Here is a 15,544-nt window from a genome sequence, read left to right on the forward strand (position 1 = left end):
GTCCAGGACCCTTCCAGCACAGTCAATAAAACCACAAATTCAAGTGTGGGTCAGTGCGAGGACAACAAACAGCAAAAACAAGACTCTGGCCAAGAATCTCAGCCTGGAAAACCAGGCAGAGAATTTGCTTTGTTGGTAAGATGTGTTCAATCTGCTTTAACATCTTTCTGCATTCTTTTTTTTTTTTTTTCATGGAATGCTAAGAATAATTATGAAGAATTCCCCAACTGACGCACTTTGGTGTAGGTCCAGGGAAGTCAGCAGAGCTATGGAAATGCAAACCTCTGCAAATCTTTTCATACGACCTCTTTAGTACCTATGCAGAGACTAAGAGAGACATCTTTTAACAGAGGTGAGCTTCTAAGAAAAATTGAAAAGGGGCCAGTCCTGCAGACACAATCATAAAATGTTCTTAAGCTCCTCCTTTTCTGTGCCACACAGAAAAATTTCTGCAGGAAAAGGGCCTAATTTAAGATCAAACACAAGGAGAAGGTTTGATTCCACTCTAACATTACTTCAAACCCAGAGGAGATTCAGGAATGCAGGTCTGTCTTTACAGAACCTTGTGGATAAAGCTCTTTGCTGAGATTATATGACAGCAAAATTTCCATTTCTCTTTAAGTTTTAAAACTAAGAGGAAATATGTTAGCTTGCTGTGAAGCAAGCTTTCCCTTTCTCCTCATTGATCATATACAGTGAAAAGAACTGGGAACCTGGACTCCTAAAGCAGACTCTGAACAGAAATAATAGAAATATGGGAAGTGTCAGATTGTCCCAGTTCCCTATGTCATCCCCAATTTACTGTTTATTGATGGAAGTTAGAAATGTAGGGAGCTGAAGTGTGACACTAAGCAGAACAACCCCCTTGAAAGTAGCATGTTCTGTATCTTCTGGTTTGCTACTAGACAAGCTGGAAGGTGAGCAGGATGAGGTAGAATAAAAACGAATCCCACGTTCTCTATTTCTAATTATATTCCCTGTTCCATTTTATGTTTCTTAGTTTTAAAATGAGAAGAGCATGAAATGAATACTTTTGCATGAAAACTCTAAAAAAAAACCCCAAACCCCATTAAATTAAAAGCAAACAAACCCCCACAAACGAAAAAACAAACTAACAAACAAAACAAAGAAACAAACAAAACAAAGAAGTAAAAAGTCCCAAACTAAACCAAACAACAAAAAAACCACAAAGCCCCCACAATGACCTCTTTGCAATAGGTTCCTTATCTCCCCAGGCCTCCAGGCAAGTCCAGTAGAATAGACACACACTTTCCTCAGGGAAAACAAAACAAACAGAAAACCCTAATAAACTGTTAAAATCCAAATATACATCAAAATAACCTTCATACAACTGCCTAAGCAAACATAGTATTTTGCATACAAGTGGCCTATTAAGTAATATATCAAGAAATCAAGGTCTGAGGCACCACAAGAGTCACAGTCTGAGGCACCACTTGCCCTTAGACTGTCCAGGCCACTGTGCAGACCAACAGCTGGGTTCATCATGCTACAGAATTCCAAAGATCAGCCGTGGCTGCCAGCATTGTCTGTCTGCCACTGCTCCTTACTCCTGCCTCAGGAAGCTGCAGTTAAAAGCACATATTCCCAGTAGCATTAAGCATTTACCAAACAGTAGCTCTAGTCCTGGTCCCTCAAGTCTCTTTCTCACCCTCCACTTCTCAAATACTAACAACTACCAAAAAAAACCCCAAAAAACATGTTTTCACCTGTTTTTTTCCTCTTCCCACAGATGCTGTTTTAAAGATTAAATAATTTTCCCTTTGGCTATTTTTGTTTCAACTCTCCAAGGCAATAATCTCTAAACTAAGGGGTTTTGTCAGAATTCCAGAGAGCAGTGTTTAGGAAATGACACCACTATTTTGGTGCAGCTATGATAATAAACTCTTTAGTGAAAATTGAGTATGATAATAACATCTTATTGAGTAGGAAAGATGTCCTGTTTACAACATACATTAAATGTGTTGAATGTGATCACAGAAATATTAACATTCCACAGAGACACTGGAGCTCTGGGCAGGAAGTTATTTACAAAATAAAAATCCATCCAATAAAGTTATTTTCTCTCTCTTATACAGAGTTCTGAGCACACTTCTTTTCTGGGTGTATTTTCAAAAATTTCTATGTTTTCAGCATTCATTCATTTTTCATGAGATATTATAATAACACTTTTTGTATTTCTTCATCCATTTTGAAGACTATACAGTACAACTTTGTGGGCATGCACACTTTGTTACAGAGAATTAGGTGGTCAACCTTCCTCCTGGAGGGCTGATAATGAGATAATGAAGCCAACATGAACACTGTTACTTTATGCTGGAAGCTATGCACCAATAATTTTTCCATAGAAAGAGAAATAATATATTTTCTAGCCCAGATGAATACTGTTTTATATTTCTCCAAACTCACACTCTACAACAACTTGCCATTGACCTATAATATGCTTATTCATTTTTCCAAAAAATGATCCACTTAAAAACTTGGATTATAGCTTAGATTTTGCCTCTCTTTCCACTTAAAGCACTGGGTCTGCACCACTTTATCTTCCAGTCCATTCGAAAAGGATGGAGAAGACTTCTGTTTAATGTGTGTTTACTACTGAGTGGCTGCTAAAATTTATACAGTTAGTACAAACACTACGTATTTCACCTCATTTCAATTACAGCACTGATTGTCAATTAAAACGAATGTGGTTAGAACTTGAAACTAACAAAGAAACTCAGAAGAAATTATTTACAATAGCTGGATGCATGCTAAATGCTTGATGGTCTTGTACTTCATTTTTTGAACCAGGATCAGCAATGAAATCAACATAACACAATGGAAAACACTCTTTAAGGGAGAACGATTGTCCAAACACTAAGCTCTGAGATTACTGTCTAAAACTGAAATTGTTTTCCTCCTCAACTGTTAAACAGAGTTACTCTCGAGGAGATGCAAACAAATTGCTTTTTTTACTAGGCCAAGAAGAAATCAAGTCAGCACTGTATGGATTCTGCTTTCCATTGTTCCTGCTTACAATTGGAACCACATAGAAGAACTGGCAAAGTAGAGCAGCGGGGTGACATTTGCTACTGTTAGTTTATAAAAGAAACTCCTATTAGTTTGAAAACTGAAACCGAGCAAACAGAAAATGGACAACACAGAGAAAAAAAATCTGAGCAGACTTTGGGGAAAGCTTTTTTTTACTGCAAATCAAAATCAGCTTTGCTTGTTTGGGGTGGTGGGCACAATTAAAAAGAGGAAACCTGGAGTGATCCATGTGGTTGGAATGAGATGTAAGCAACACAAGGTCTCCAGAGAGGAGAGACCCTTCTCCCTGTCAGTGATTTATGACAAAGCCCTGTGCCATCCCCAACAGCTCCAGCTGAGTGACATGGGTACTGGGCATCCAGCAGTGACTCACACAAAAGTCATCTCACGACTCAGGGCACTGAGATGGAGGCCAAACCAAAATATTAAACTCAAGGCTGTAAGAATTCATCACAATCTCAGTGAAATCCAAAATCACACCTGCCCAAATGACCATCACTGCACAAGAGTGAGTGCAATCTGAAATGAGATCTATCCCAGGTACAGGGTAACTGCTTATCTGTACATCAACATCAGGCATCTCCCTCATACCTGCTTTGTGTGACCTTGTTCCCCACATACACGTGACCCTTGTTCCCTTCCACCCATGCAATGAAGGAAAAACAGAACTGCACAGCAGAGGTCTCAAAAAACCTATTGCTCACATGTTCTTTGTGCTGGGCAATGGCTTTCACAGCAGAATATGGGCAACCCTGTCTTACCTGGGATCTTTAGCAAGCCTGATCTACTTTTCCACAAGTAGTTTAAATATTTCATGCTTAACTTTTTCCCAAAACCTCTTTGCTATGACAAGGAAAGCGGGCAATCTGAACAGAGTAAGTACTGAAAGGGAAATTTAAATATCTGCCTGTAAGTTGTCCCTCCTGCCCCTGCACAGACACAGAGAGGGACAGAGAGGGAGAGAGTTTTTCCAGACTGAGGAAGGAAGGAAGGGGAGAGGCTGTCAAGGGAAGATGCATCAGGGCCTGTAGCTTAGCTCCAAGTCTAGCTGGGAGAACAGGAATCCTCCCAGGAGTGCGTGCGTGCGGGTTTTTGTCTGATTTTGGCTGATGTTTTGTTTTTATGGGTTCAACTTAAATAGAAGCCTGGAAGTATTTAAATTATACTTCTTTGGGGAGTGACTACCTCCTTTCTGTCACACACGTATCTGTCACACAAACCACCACAAAGACAGAATTTTTGTCTTTTTATGGCTGTATCAGTTCTTTTTTCTGCTTGCTGCATGCCCCTGGGTGTTTTGTCCTTTCTCTTCACTGCTGCTCCATATATTTATCCTTCCATTCCTGCCTTTTCTGTCTTGCCTGTTTTGTCTGCAATCAGAACAGCACAACTCAGCTCAATGGGTGTCTACCACAATGGGAGCAGTAATACAAGTATTAATAACATCCTGCTGTTAGCAGGAGAGACTACAATCACTTTTTTAAGGACAAAACAGCCTGACCTTAGGGAACATATACAATACTTAAGATAATTACAAACGTCATGTTCCCTTTGGCGGCCTATTTTTATTACCTATTTCGTATCAGGCATGGGAGGCCCTGGGGCTACTATTTTGTTTGTCTGGAGTCTCTGAGCTAGACGACATGGCCAGCAAAGTCAGTTCATATTTAACCCTATATTCTGTAGATGAAAACCATAATGCAAAGCACCTGGGTTTCATTATCAATCAAACCACCAAGCAGGGCACTTATCATAAAGCTCTTGGCTTGCCAGTTCTAAAATTCTCCAAACTGCTTTGATGTGAACATCAAAAACTCCTGGACTACATGAACGACCACTCGCCTGACCTCATCCTTTAATTAGCACATCATACCTGAGAGCACCACTCACAGTAATTACACAGCGTTCTTTAAGACCATTAATTAAATTGTTTCATTTTGTAGTGAATTGGCCTTACAGAGGAGACACTGCACAGGAAACCCACAGGAGCACCACGTTTTGGGGCAGGAGCCTCTGCTGCAGCCAGTGTCATCCACATCTGCTGAGATCTCAGGTGTCCCTAACATCACCAAAACCCAGAAATAATTAGGTTTCTTATTCTCTGTACCTGAGACAGAGAAGTGACACAGAAAGTCACGGCCCCCTAAGTGTAGTGTGGAAGCCTAAAGACAACTGTGTGGTGTTGGTGTTACCCTTAACCAGCAGATGTTCACAAGGTGTCTCAGCAGCTATGAGCAATCTGTTCCCTTGGCAATCACAGCAAAGAAAAATGAATGAAACTCAAGACTGAATGCAATCAGAACCATACAACTTGAAGGTGCTACTTCCAAAGCAATAGTGAGAAAAAAATTCTAGGAAAGACAGGAAGAATCTCTTGGCACCATTGTAGCATACACCGTTTTTTAAAAAAAAAAGTACTGTATTGAAGAAAATTTTATTCATAGATATGTACAAAGTTCTACCTGTGATCACAATTCCCTGGAAGATTTTTTTAAAAAATGTGTATATATATGCATATTCTGTATGTTTACTTTTCTGAAACCAATACAAAGTTTGAGATCATGTTCTCTCTAAATTTTCAGCAAAATTCTACTATGCAGTGCATTTCCCTTCAAGATAACTGGAGATTAGGCAGTAGTTTGCTCTAATCAGGTTAGTTTCTTGTTTAACTTAAATCAGTTGGAGCTCTTTTAATGATATGGAATAGTCAGCAAAACTTCAGAGAGGAAATGCAATAGCAACTATAAAAAAGAAATTTATGAAAAGTAAAGTCAGAAGATAAGATGACAGAAGGTTATCCCTGCTTACTCCAGCTGAAAGCTCCAAAACTATATACAGCAATTTTTTCTCATGTTGGAAAGCTCTGCTACATGCTTGCTGAGTATCTGGGAAGAAGGAATTGCATATGGTCCCCAAGGGCATATTAGTGAAAGTGCTGCTCCTTGTGAAACAGCTACAATCCAACTTATTTGCAATTACTTTTATCTTTTAAGAATGTGCAAAATTTTACAGTCTATAAAAAATAGTAGGCTTCACCACTAGTATCAGCATTGAAGAGGGTAAAAAGAAATGCTTGTGATCTCTGTTTAGCATCAGAACAAAGTAGGGTATAAATATATATGCATTCTCTTTCACAATATGTTTGAATTGTCTTTTTGTTAGGAAGTGTAGAACAATTTTTTACAGCATAATTTGAAACCTGAACTGCTGGAAGGACTTATGCAAAATACTTGTAGCTGCTAACTATCAGATGAAGAAGCTGACAACCTACACTGAAATGTGTTTGTCCTATTTAAAAGATCTTGCTTGTAAAATACTAAAAAAAAAAAAAAAAAGTTACAGATTAGGTTCTTAGCCAAGATTTAAGTTCCACACCATGGAGCTTATTTATCTTGTTTGGAGACATATGTAAAGGTTTGGCTCATCTTTACAATGATTTCACCATCATTATCTAGAATTGTTGTGCCCAGCACCCTAATTCTAAACTTCAGGACCTTGCTGGTCCTGGAGAAGGAAGGACAGGAGAAGTCTCCATCACTATACACATAAAATTAGGGTATAACCTGTCCTTGCATGCATCCTTTTCAGCAAAAAATGCAGGAGACTACTTATGGTGATGCCAGAGAAAGAAGGATAATTTCTCTTACCATGTAAATAGTCTACTTGTTTTAAAAATAATCCGTTTTGTCAGCTAATTTAGACTAACAGTTTCATCTGAATAAAAGGAAAAAAAACCCAAATCTTCCCTTCATCCATGAAGGCAATGACTGAAGTGTTCTTCCCAGATGTGCAGATCCAGGTCCAAATTTTCATCTGCCTGATTTAGGGCTGCTGGTTTCCTTAATTTAACATTTAATAAAAATTTTCTGAGGAGAAGCATGACTATTTCTTTCATGTAAACTTACAAAAATATTTAAGTGTCTAGTAGGCAAAGAGATGGGCACAGTCAAGCAATAAAAATGTTCTTGTTTTCCCAGGTTTCATGCTTGAATCTTCCTATGACTTCTAACAGCTTCCCAGTAGCAAATGTTTCTAAGTACATCTATTGAATAATTTTGAATAATTCACTACACTCTCTGAATTCTAGCTGAGTAAAACATTTAGCTCTCCTAATATACAACAGTTACTGTGGCAGTTAAGCTTGTTGGTATTTAAAAAGGGAGAAACTTCAATTAATAAATTGTACCACATTAGACATTGATCCACCTGAACTCAGAAGTGACATAATCACTACCACTCACTTATGGGAACACAGCTCCACAATCAGTATGAAACTAGGGAACACCTGTCCCAGATGCTGCTTTTCCTTCTGGACCAGAGCAAAAACATACAGGAGCACTGTTTAAAATGGAAATGAAGGAAGGACTGTAATGAAAAGGATTGCTGCAAGGATGCACAAACTGAATTGTCACAGGCACTGGAGAAAAATGCAACATTTGTGTAATTTTTTATGCCAACAAAGTCTTTAGAAGTCTGTATGAGAGTGAAACAGGTTAACATCACATCCAAACAACTGGAAAAGACAGTAACAAGAGACTGGGGCTTCATATTCTCATGCTGCTCTAATTTCCTAAAATTTGATTAATTTTGGCATACAGTAAGAATTCAATAAGACCATATCACTATCAACAAATCTGCAGAAATTCTTCTCCATACCTACCTGATGGGAACATCAGGACTGCAGTACTGGGTACTTTATGCAGTTACACACAAAAGTTTAAACGAGATTTTCACAGAAGAGATTTTGTATAAGCTCCCTCTGCTTTTTGCACCTGTTCCTCTGTACTCTTATGAAAACAAATACAGAGGACATATAAAAAATTACAAATCAAACTAAACCAAGGGCCAGACTGCACACATTCAAAAGAAAAAAATACGTCTGATTGTGTACGTGGTTGCTATAACCACAGGGAAAAATGCCAGTATATTTTCAGTGCTTGGCCACACTTCTGGCTTGGTCCTCAACTTGGATCATCTTTAATCATGAGTAAATCTGGTTAAAAAAATAAAATCAAGAAATACTTTTTGTGATGAAAAGATGCTATTTTTATTGAAGTGCTCTTAAACATGCTGATTTTCATGACAAATTCCAGCAGGAGGAAAAAAATGATGATATTACTTTCTATCAAGCATTTTGGTCAGGAATTTTGACATCTAACTTCATATGTATTCCTTATTTTATTTAACTAATTGCACACAGATCATCAGCAATCGTGCATGTTGCCTTGTGCCTGATGTGTTATGATAAATTTTTTGTCACTTTGTATAATTTCTACACAAATGGTACTTTGACCTAGAAAAGAAGTTAGGTGTGTCTGCTAATAGTAAATAGAAGCTGACATTAACTACCCCTTTATCTTCCTCTAACAATGTACATAAATTACATAACTATTGTCATTATGAAATACTGTGATAAAGATGTGTAGGAAGATAAAAAATGAAGTGTTGTGAGAATAAACTATAGAACAGCAAAATCAAGTTCGTCTGAAACCTGGAGTGAAAGCTCCTAAAAGCCACAGCTGAGTTTCTACCAAGTTGAAGTTCTTTAAGAGTTGGTTGTCATTCCAGAGATGAAAACTGAATCCTTAAGCTCCTGAATGTCCTATGAAACAAAATCCGCCTTGAGGCACTACAGGATTAGTCAACACTTGCAAGTTTCCTGTCATCTTGTTAACAGCCTCAACCTCAAAATATTAACGAATCTTACATTAAAATGTGTTCTGCCAAGGGTAATCCCACGTGCCTGCTGAGAGCACACCTTGTTACCAGGAGCAATGGGGGCTGCTCTGCCCCTGGCGTTCCCCACCTCGGGTGGGTGATGCTGCAGGTCCTTGCCGAGCACGGCACAGCTCCGAGGGGCAGGGCTGACAGCACATTGCAGCTCGGTCTGTGCTCAGTGCAGAGCTGCTCTGCTGAGCAGAGTTGCTCCCTCTCAGAGCTGCTGCCCTGCTCTTGTGCATCTCTCACGGAAGAGACCTTGCAGGGTGAGGAATGGAGCCCTCACCCAAGCCTAAAGGTTAAACCCTAAAAATACATGACCACATAGAAATGGAATCCTTCTCTTTTTTAAAGCAAGGGAGACTTGGAAGTCACAGACACAGAAAATGTCTGAACTAAAACAACCAAGAGGTCAATGTAGCAATTTCCAAATTCTCATCCACTCAGACTGTGCTGATTTGGGACAGTGAATACAACTTGGGATTGTGCAGAGGGAAGGCTGGGAACGAACGCTTGTCACAACCAGAGTCCAAAGGTGAGAAACACCTCAGGAAGGATGAAGGAAGGCACAAGTGGGACTTGGCAGCTGGACAGAGTCCTGCTTTCTTTGCACAGTGGTCCATAGCAGCCAGTGGAGACCGTGTAGTCCTCCTCTGTCACACACAAAGCAGAATCACTTTCCTCAGACGGATTTTGGGGCACACACAAAGGAGCAGGATGGTCATGTCTGTGCTGCCTCATGCAGCTCCCACTCTGGCTTCTTCATTCAGTAGCTCCCCACTCAGAACAGTCTTGTCCACCCCAGTGCTCTGCCCCCAAACCAGAGAAATGCTGCAGATTCAACAAAGAACCTGCAAAACCTTCACACTGTCCCTCTCCAAAATTTGGTGCCACTGGCTGCTACAGAGCTGCTTGTAAGAGGGCTCTGCCTCACCTTCACAGTGAGAGGAAAGAGAGAAGAAAACGGATGCAGGGAAGGGTGGTCTCCATTCCCTGCCAAGACCTTCCCAGGGACTGGGAGAAAGCTAATGCTCCTAAGAACTGGGCAGTGGCAGGACACTGTCCCGAGTGGCTGTGGCTGCCAGAGGGCATGAACAATCCTGAGAGCATGGGAGAGGGACAGCGTTGCTGCAATGTTTGTCTACAGCTCTTTGGAACTAATGCCAAACAGAAGAGATGGACACTCTCTGAAGAGTGGACACTCTCTGAAACACTTTCTACATGTGTTACCGTATTTTTGGTACACAGAAGTGGCTCCTTGCCATATGCAAGCATACACACACAGGCAGAGCACAGTTGCCTCCACAAAGCAGCCTCTCATAAGAAGCAGCTTTCATACATGAAACATCTCATCTGTGAGGACGAGGCTAACCTGAGGGCATCTGTGAAGAGATATGTGCATGCTCATACTTTGTGTACAGCTCTTCAAAAAAGCACATCCACTGTCAATCTCTGACAGCTCTGGACAGCTGTCATCATTAAAACAGATGATGTTTCTCAAACACGCAGCTGAAAAATGAAAACTCATTATTAGATTCATCTTAATTTGAGGGGCCTCTGCCGAATTTCTCCCCCAGAAGAAGTTATCAGTTCTGAGAGTGATTCATCTACCTAACTTGAGATATATTTTGCGTAGCACAGATCCAGACGATCTCAGTGATTATCCTGCCACTGAGGCAGCTATAGCTCCAATGTGGTCGCGGACACCCAGGTCAGAGGAAGCCTCTCTCACAGTATCAAGAACTGCCTGTGGCTTCGGTACAGCAGTGAGAACCACACGCACCCTCTCTCTCCAGCGATGTCTCGGAGGTGACGTTTGCAGCGAGTTGCCGAACCCCTTCCCTGGGACAACTGCAGGACTCGCCAGGGGAGATGCGGAACGCGGCAGGGATGTGACCAAGTTACCTGCTCCGCGGTCCGCGGGGTGGTGGGAATGCCGGGGTGGGCTAGCACAGAGCAGGGGAGGGGACAAACAGCTGGCACAGCTGCCGTCCCTGAGCCTGACACCCACACGCGTGTGTCCCCCCCGCCTTCCCCGCGGGCGGCGCGTCCCGGCCGCGGACACGCGTGAGCCCCGCGCCCCCTCTGCCCTCCGCGGCTGCGGCGCTCACCTGAAGCAGGTGGTGAGCTCTCCCGTGGGCTTCAGGCAGGGGTACCGGGTGGTGGCGATTTTGTTCTCGGAGCAAACCTCCCTGCAAGGCGGGGAGTCGGAGTATTAAAAAAAACCAACAAAACACCAAAAACCCAGAAGGCAGGAAAAAAGAAAAAGAAGGCGGCAGATGCGGAGGACACGCACAGAAGCAGCCTCGCCGCCGCAACACCCACCTGTCGCCGTCCTGCGGCTCCTCCCGGTAGGTCCAGCCGTGTCCCAGCGCCAGGAGCAGCAGCAGCCGGAGCGGGGCCAGGCTGCCGGCCGGCCGCCCCATCGGGCCGCCGCTCCCCTCCGCGCCGCGCCGGCTCTGCCCGCCCCGGCCGGCGGCGGGGCTGCGCCGACCGCGCTCCTCCCGCCCCGCCGCGGGGCCGCCCCCCGCCGCCGGCAGATGTGCCCGCGGGGAGGGGCCGCGCGCGCCCAGATGTGCCGGCAGATGCTGCCCCGCGGCGGGGCGGCGGCCAGATGTGCGGCGGGAGTGAGGGGGACATCGAGACGCAGCCCCGCGGAGCCGCGCTCCGCTCCCGGCTGCGGGCAGCGCAGGGAAGAGGGGGGACAAGGGTGCCCGCCGCAGGGTGAGGGGGAAGGAAAGTGGTGGAAAGGTCCCGAGCGGCGTGGGGGGATCAGCGTGTCTCGGTGCACCGCCACTGATGCTTTCCAGATTCGGCTTTATCTCAAATCTCTTCCCCAAGGGAGCGGAGCAGTTCAAAGCATCTCTGCTGCGACGGCTGTTTGTCCTTGTGTACAGCTGCCGCTTCCCCGCCATTCATAAAGACGGAGATGAATGACAGCAGACTCCGGCAAAGCAGCGCATCAGGTCCGGCCCGCTTTGCCATATCCTCTTTTCACGGTTAAACTGCTCGGGACCAGGGGAGCGAACCTGCGGAGCGACCGTGCCTTTGCAAAGTGTTGGGCGGATGCGTTTGCTTTGATCACCACGTAACTTCCCACGAGTACCAAAAGCTCCGGGGACATGACAGGGTGCAAATCAGCCTTTCCGGCACTTTCACCTGCGGTATAAAAGACCTAATTTTGCAGTCAGAAAAATCAGGGAAATGTGAGCAACGGGTTGTACTCATGTATCATTACAGCCAGAAAAGTCAGGGTTATGCAAGGAGCTGTATTCATCTGTTAAACCAGCACAGGAGTAACAAAAGGGTGTAAGATTGAGAAACACACTTCTATTTTTCCCCCTGCCACAGGCATCATTTAAACAAGTAATTTCACTATTCTGTGCCTCAGTTTCCCGTGTCTCTAAGAGGAAGTTCCTGATAACAAAATAAATGAATAAACAATGAAGATCCCCATATATGAATCAGCTATGATTAAGCTGTTAATCCCTTTGGTATGTTGTCCAGTACCCAGAAAAAACCTAACTATAGATTAACTGGGAAATTATGGGATTTTTCGGAAGTTTTTCCTGACTAGCACATCATCCACTGTCACCATGGCCTGCCTGTGCTGTGAACTGCCAGCTTCAAGGTACTTCTCTCCTCTAGGCAGCACTGCACATTGTCTGTACTCCTGTGCTCAGTTAAGCAAAGGAGTGCTGCACAGCAGACTTTTTTCCCCACTTGTTTTGGCTTTTGCTCTCAAGAGGATGTTTCAGATGTTTATTCTGTCATAATTACTTCTTTTTCCTTTATACAAATAATGAGTAAGCAAAGACAGGACTTGCTGTCTTGAAGCCAGAGAAAACTGTGGGTCTTTCTCACAGGGCTAAGCCCTCACCTTTCCCAGGCAGCCTCTGCTGATTTGGAGATAACAGGAACAAAAGCAGGATCTGGGTGCTTGGACCCCAGAGCTCAGGAGACACCTGTCTCCACATCGTGTTCCTTACCCTCCCGCTCCAAGCAGAAAGTATCCAGTGACAAGGCCTGAAATGAGGAGAGATTTGCACTGCTGTAACCCCTGTGATGTCTGTCTATAGATAACAAAGGATTTAATTTAACACATTCCAGAAGTGGTCACCGACCCTCCCAAAATGCTTCTTTTTTGAAGAGATTGAATCCCAGAGCACAGAGCCGAAACCCATTGGATGATTTCCAGTCCAGACCCAAGTGCCATGAATGCAGAAGGACTTAGATTTTAAAAGGCCTGAATATAGGCCTGGCATAAGTATGCTTCCAAAAAGGTGGCTTTTTTCCAGAACTTTTGCCACTCAGTGAAGATCTGATTCACTACCTAAAGTACTTAACTTGTCTCCCTGCCTATTCTTTAATCCTTGCCACCCACATAGCACTGTATCAACACACTGTTATCTTTTTAATTAAAAAATATTATTATTAACTTACATATGTATTTATTTAACCCATGCTAACAGCCTTGCTAATTTAAAGATGGTAACCTGCAGATGAAGTTAATCCTGTGCTCAACTCTTCACCAAAGCAGGGCCCAAAGTTTTATATTGAAAAGAATTTCAGTGTGATCAACAGTTGACAGAAAAGAGAGGTTAAACAGCACCATACTTTGCATTTGGTAACTATATTGCAGCTGTTGCAATAACTATATTGCAACTACATTAAAGTTGGAGGTTTGGTCATTTTGCTTCATCAGCTCCATCTCAGCTTTAATGACCACGCAGCCGGGGTCATCCTGAGAACAAGGCTTTCGTCCTGAAAAGTGTTGAAGGGTGACGGTGGTTAAGGAAACATGGAAAAGTTCCTGTTGCCTCCGGGAAGGAATGGCTGGGGCTGTTTTCATATATAGTAAATAAGCAGAATGGGATTTCTCGTGCGAGGGATGCTTTTTCTTGTGCGGGGTCATGTTAGTTTTGACTTGCCCAACTCAAGCACGTATGAAGTTGATTAAGCTGCACACTAAACTTTGGAACAGTCTCAAAGGAAAGAATGAGGAAATCAATGCAGTAAAGTGCTTATCAGAAGTTTTATTTACACTGTTTACATAGGAAGAAGATGCATTGTTTCCTGCAGTTCATTCATAATTATGTGGTTGAATTAATAATATAAATTCAAGTTCCTTTCTGGATATAGCTGGTAACTGAAATAGCCTAGAAGCAAACCTTGATCACTGCCTTCAAAGAGGCTTTTTCTGTAGTGGAAAGGCACAGCCTCTGAACAGGAGGAGAAGGGTGTAAGAGCACCCCTGACTCCTTAGAAATACAGAGGTTGTTTGCATGCCTGAACATCTTGAGCCATTATTAATTATCTACTACTCACTGATCACCACTAGGGCAGTTGTATTAGGCTCAGGAAAAATGCATGCAAGAGATTTGGAACTTTGATAGTGATCCTCAACAGAAGATTATTTTTATCTCCTTTCTACTCTCACATTTAGAAGAGCTTATGACCATGATGTTTAGGGAGGAAGGGTGGGGGTAGGGGAGCACAGGGATTTTTTGGTTAGTTGGCTGGTTTTTTTCAGATGTTTCACTGCAGTCTTCAGAAGTATGTGCTGTGATTATTCTTGATCTGTTTACAAACAACATTTTCATTGGTGTATTTTCCATCTTCTTCAAACACAAAGCAAGTAACCAGTTATTGTAAATAGTCTTAATCCCGCTACAGCATTGTGTTTGCATCAAGTGCCAGGTCTCCAGCTGTCAACATTGACATGTTCGGGGACATCAGAGCAAGGCTGAAGGTGTAAACAGACAGAAAACAGAGATTTTCAAGAACATCTTGAGTGGATACTTTGAAAGGCTTTATGTTGGTCATTCATGGATTAGGCTCCCTTCCAGGTTAATACCCAAACTGAACCTGGAAGTCCAGATCCAGACTTCCACTTTCAAGGAATATTGCACAATCCAAGCTCAACTGCTACACACTCATCCAGGCTTGGGCAGTGTAAAGATTTCCCACACCATTGGAACTCCAGGAAGCACCTAGAGTACTGTTCCATCTCGGAAAAAAAAAATCCAGAATCAGATCACAGAGAGGAAAAAAAAAATCCTGAATGATTACATCTCTCTTTCTGTCTCTAGACAGGGGTGAAACTTCCTAACACCTACGTGATCAACAGAGTTACCCAGTCTGTAAAAGCAAGGAATAAACAGGCAGAGCAAAGGCTAGGAGTGAATGCAGCTCTCAGAAATTTTCTCCTAGAAGCAGCTCTGGGGCAGGAAGGAAGAGAAAGAAAGGGAAGAAAAAGAGAGGAAGGAGAAGAAGAGGAAACCTAAGGAAGAAAAAAGGCTGAAGAAATGTTAGGGAACCAAAAGGTCTGCCCAGGGTAAACAGGTATTACATCCTGAAAGATGATGGTAGAGCACCCAGCAAAGCATCTGTCAGAGCAGGGAAAATGTAGAAAGAGGTGAGAAAACAGTGGCATAGCCATAGGAGCTCTAAGTTATGTTTGGGAGGTAAAGAGCAGAGGACAAGGTGAAGGAGGGCTATAAATTGGAGAAAGGCTGTTATTCTTCTCACCTCTTTGTTCCAGCCATTCTTTTGCCACTTGAAAAGGTGTGAAACTGAGGAAGTTAAAATATTTTATTTATTTTGCCTAGTAAGTTCAAGGGGCTGTCTTACTCTATGCTACAGTCCAACACATAAAATACCAAACAAAACCTGCATGAAATAAAAATATTGAGGCAGAGAAAGATACTTCTCATCACAAACACTAGAATGGCACTTAATCCACCTAGGAGACAAAAAGTCTTTGCTTTTTGTT

General features: G+C 42.8%; 1 protein-coding gene across 1 annotated transcript in view; it reads right to left on the bottom strand.

The window, feature by feature from the left end:
• The window catches only part of CCBE1 (collagen and calcium binding EGF domains 1), a 96,514-nt gene extending 84,962 nt beyond the window's left edge, over positions 1-11,552 (bottom strand). Inside the window, exons 1-2 of the mRNA XM_064403572.1 lie at positions 11,095-11,552; positions 10,881-10,961 (exon numbers count right to left, since the gene is read on the bottom strand). Of these exons, the coding sequence (XP_064259642.1) occupies positions 10,881-10,961; positions 11,095-11,195 (182 nt within the window). The 5' untranslated portion in view covers positions 11,196-11,552. The remainder of the gene's footprint in view (positions 1-10,880; positions 10,962-11,094) is intronic.
• Between the last annotated feature and the right edge of the window lie 3,992 nt (positions 11,553-15,544).

This window comes from Passer domesticus, chromosome Z, assembly GCF_036417665.1.
Source record: "Passer domesticus isolate bPasDom1 chromosome Z, bPasDom1.hap1, whole genome shotgun sequence".
NCBI lineage: Eukaryota > Metazoa > Chordata > Aves > Passeriformes > Passeridae > Passer > Passer domesticus.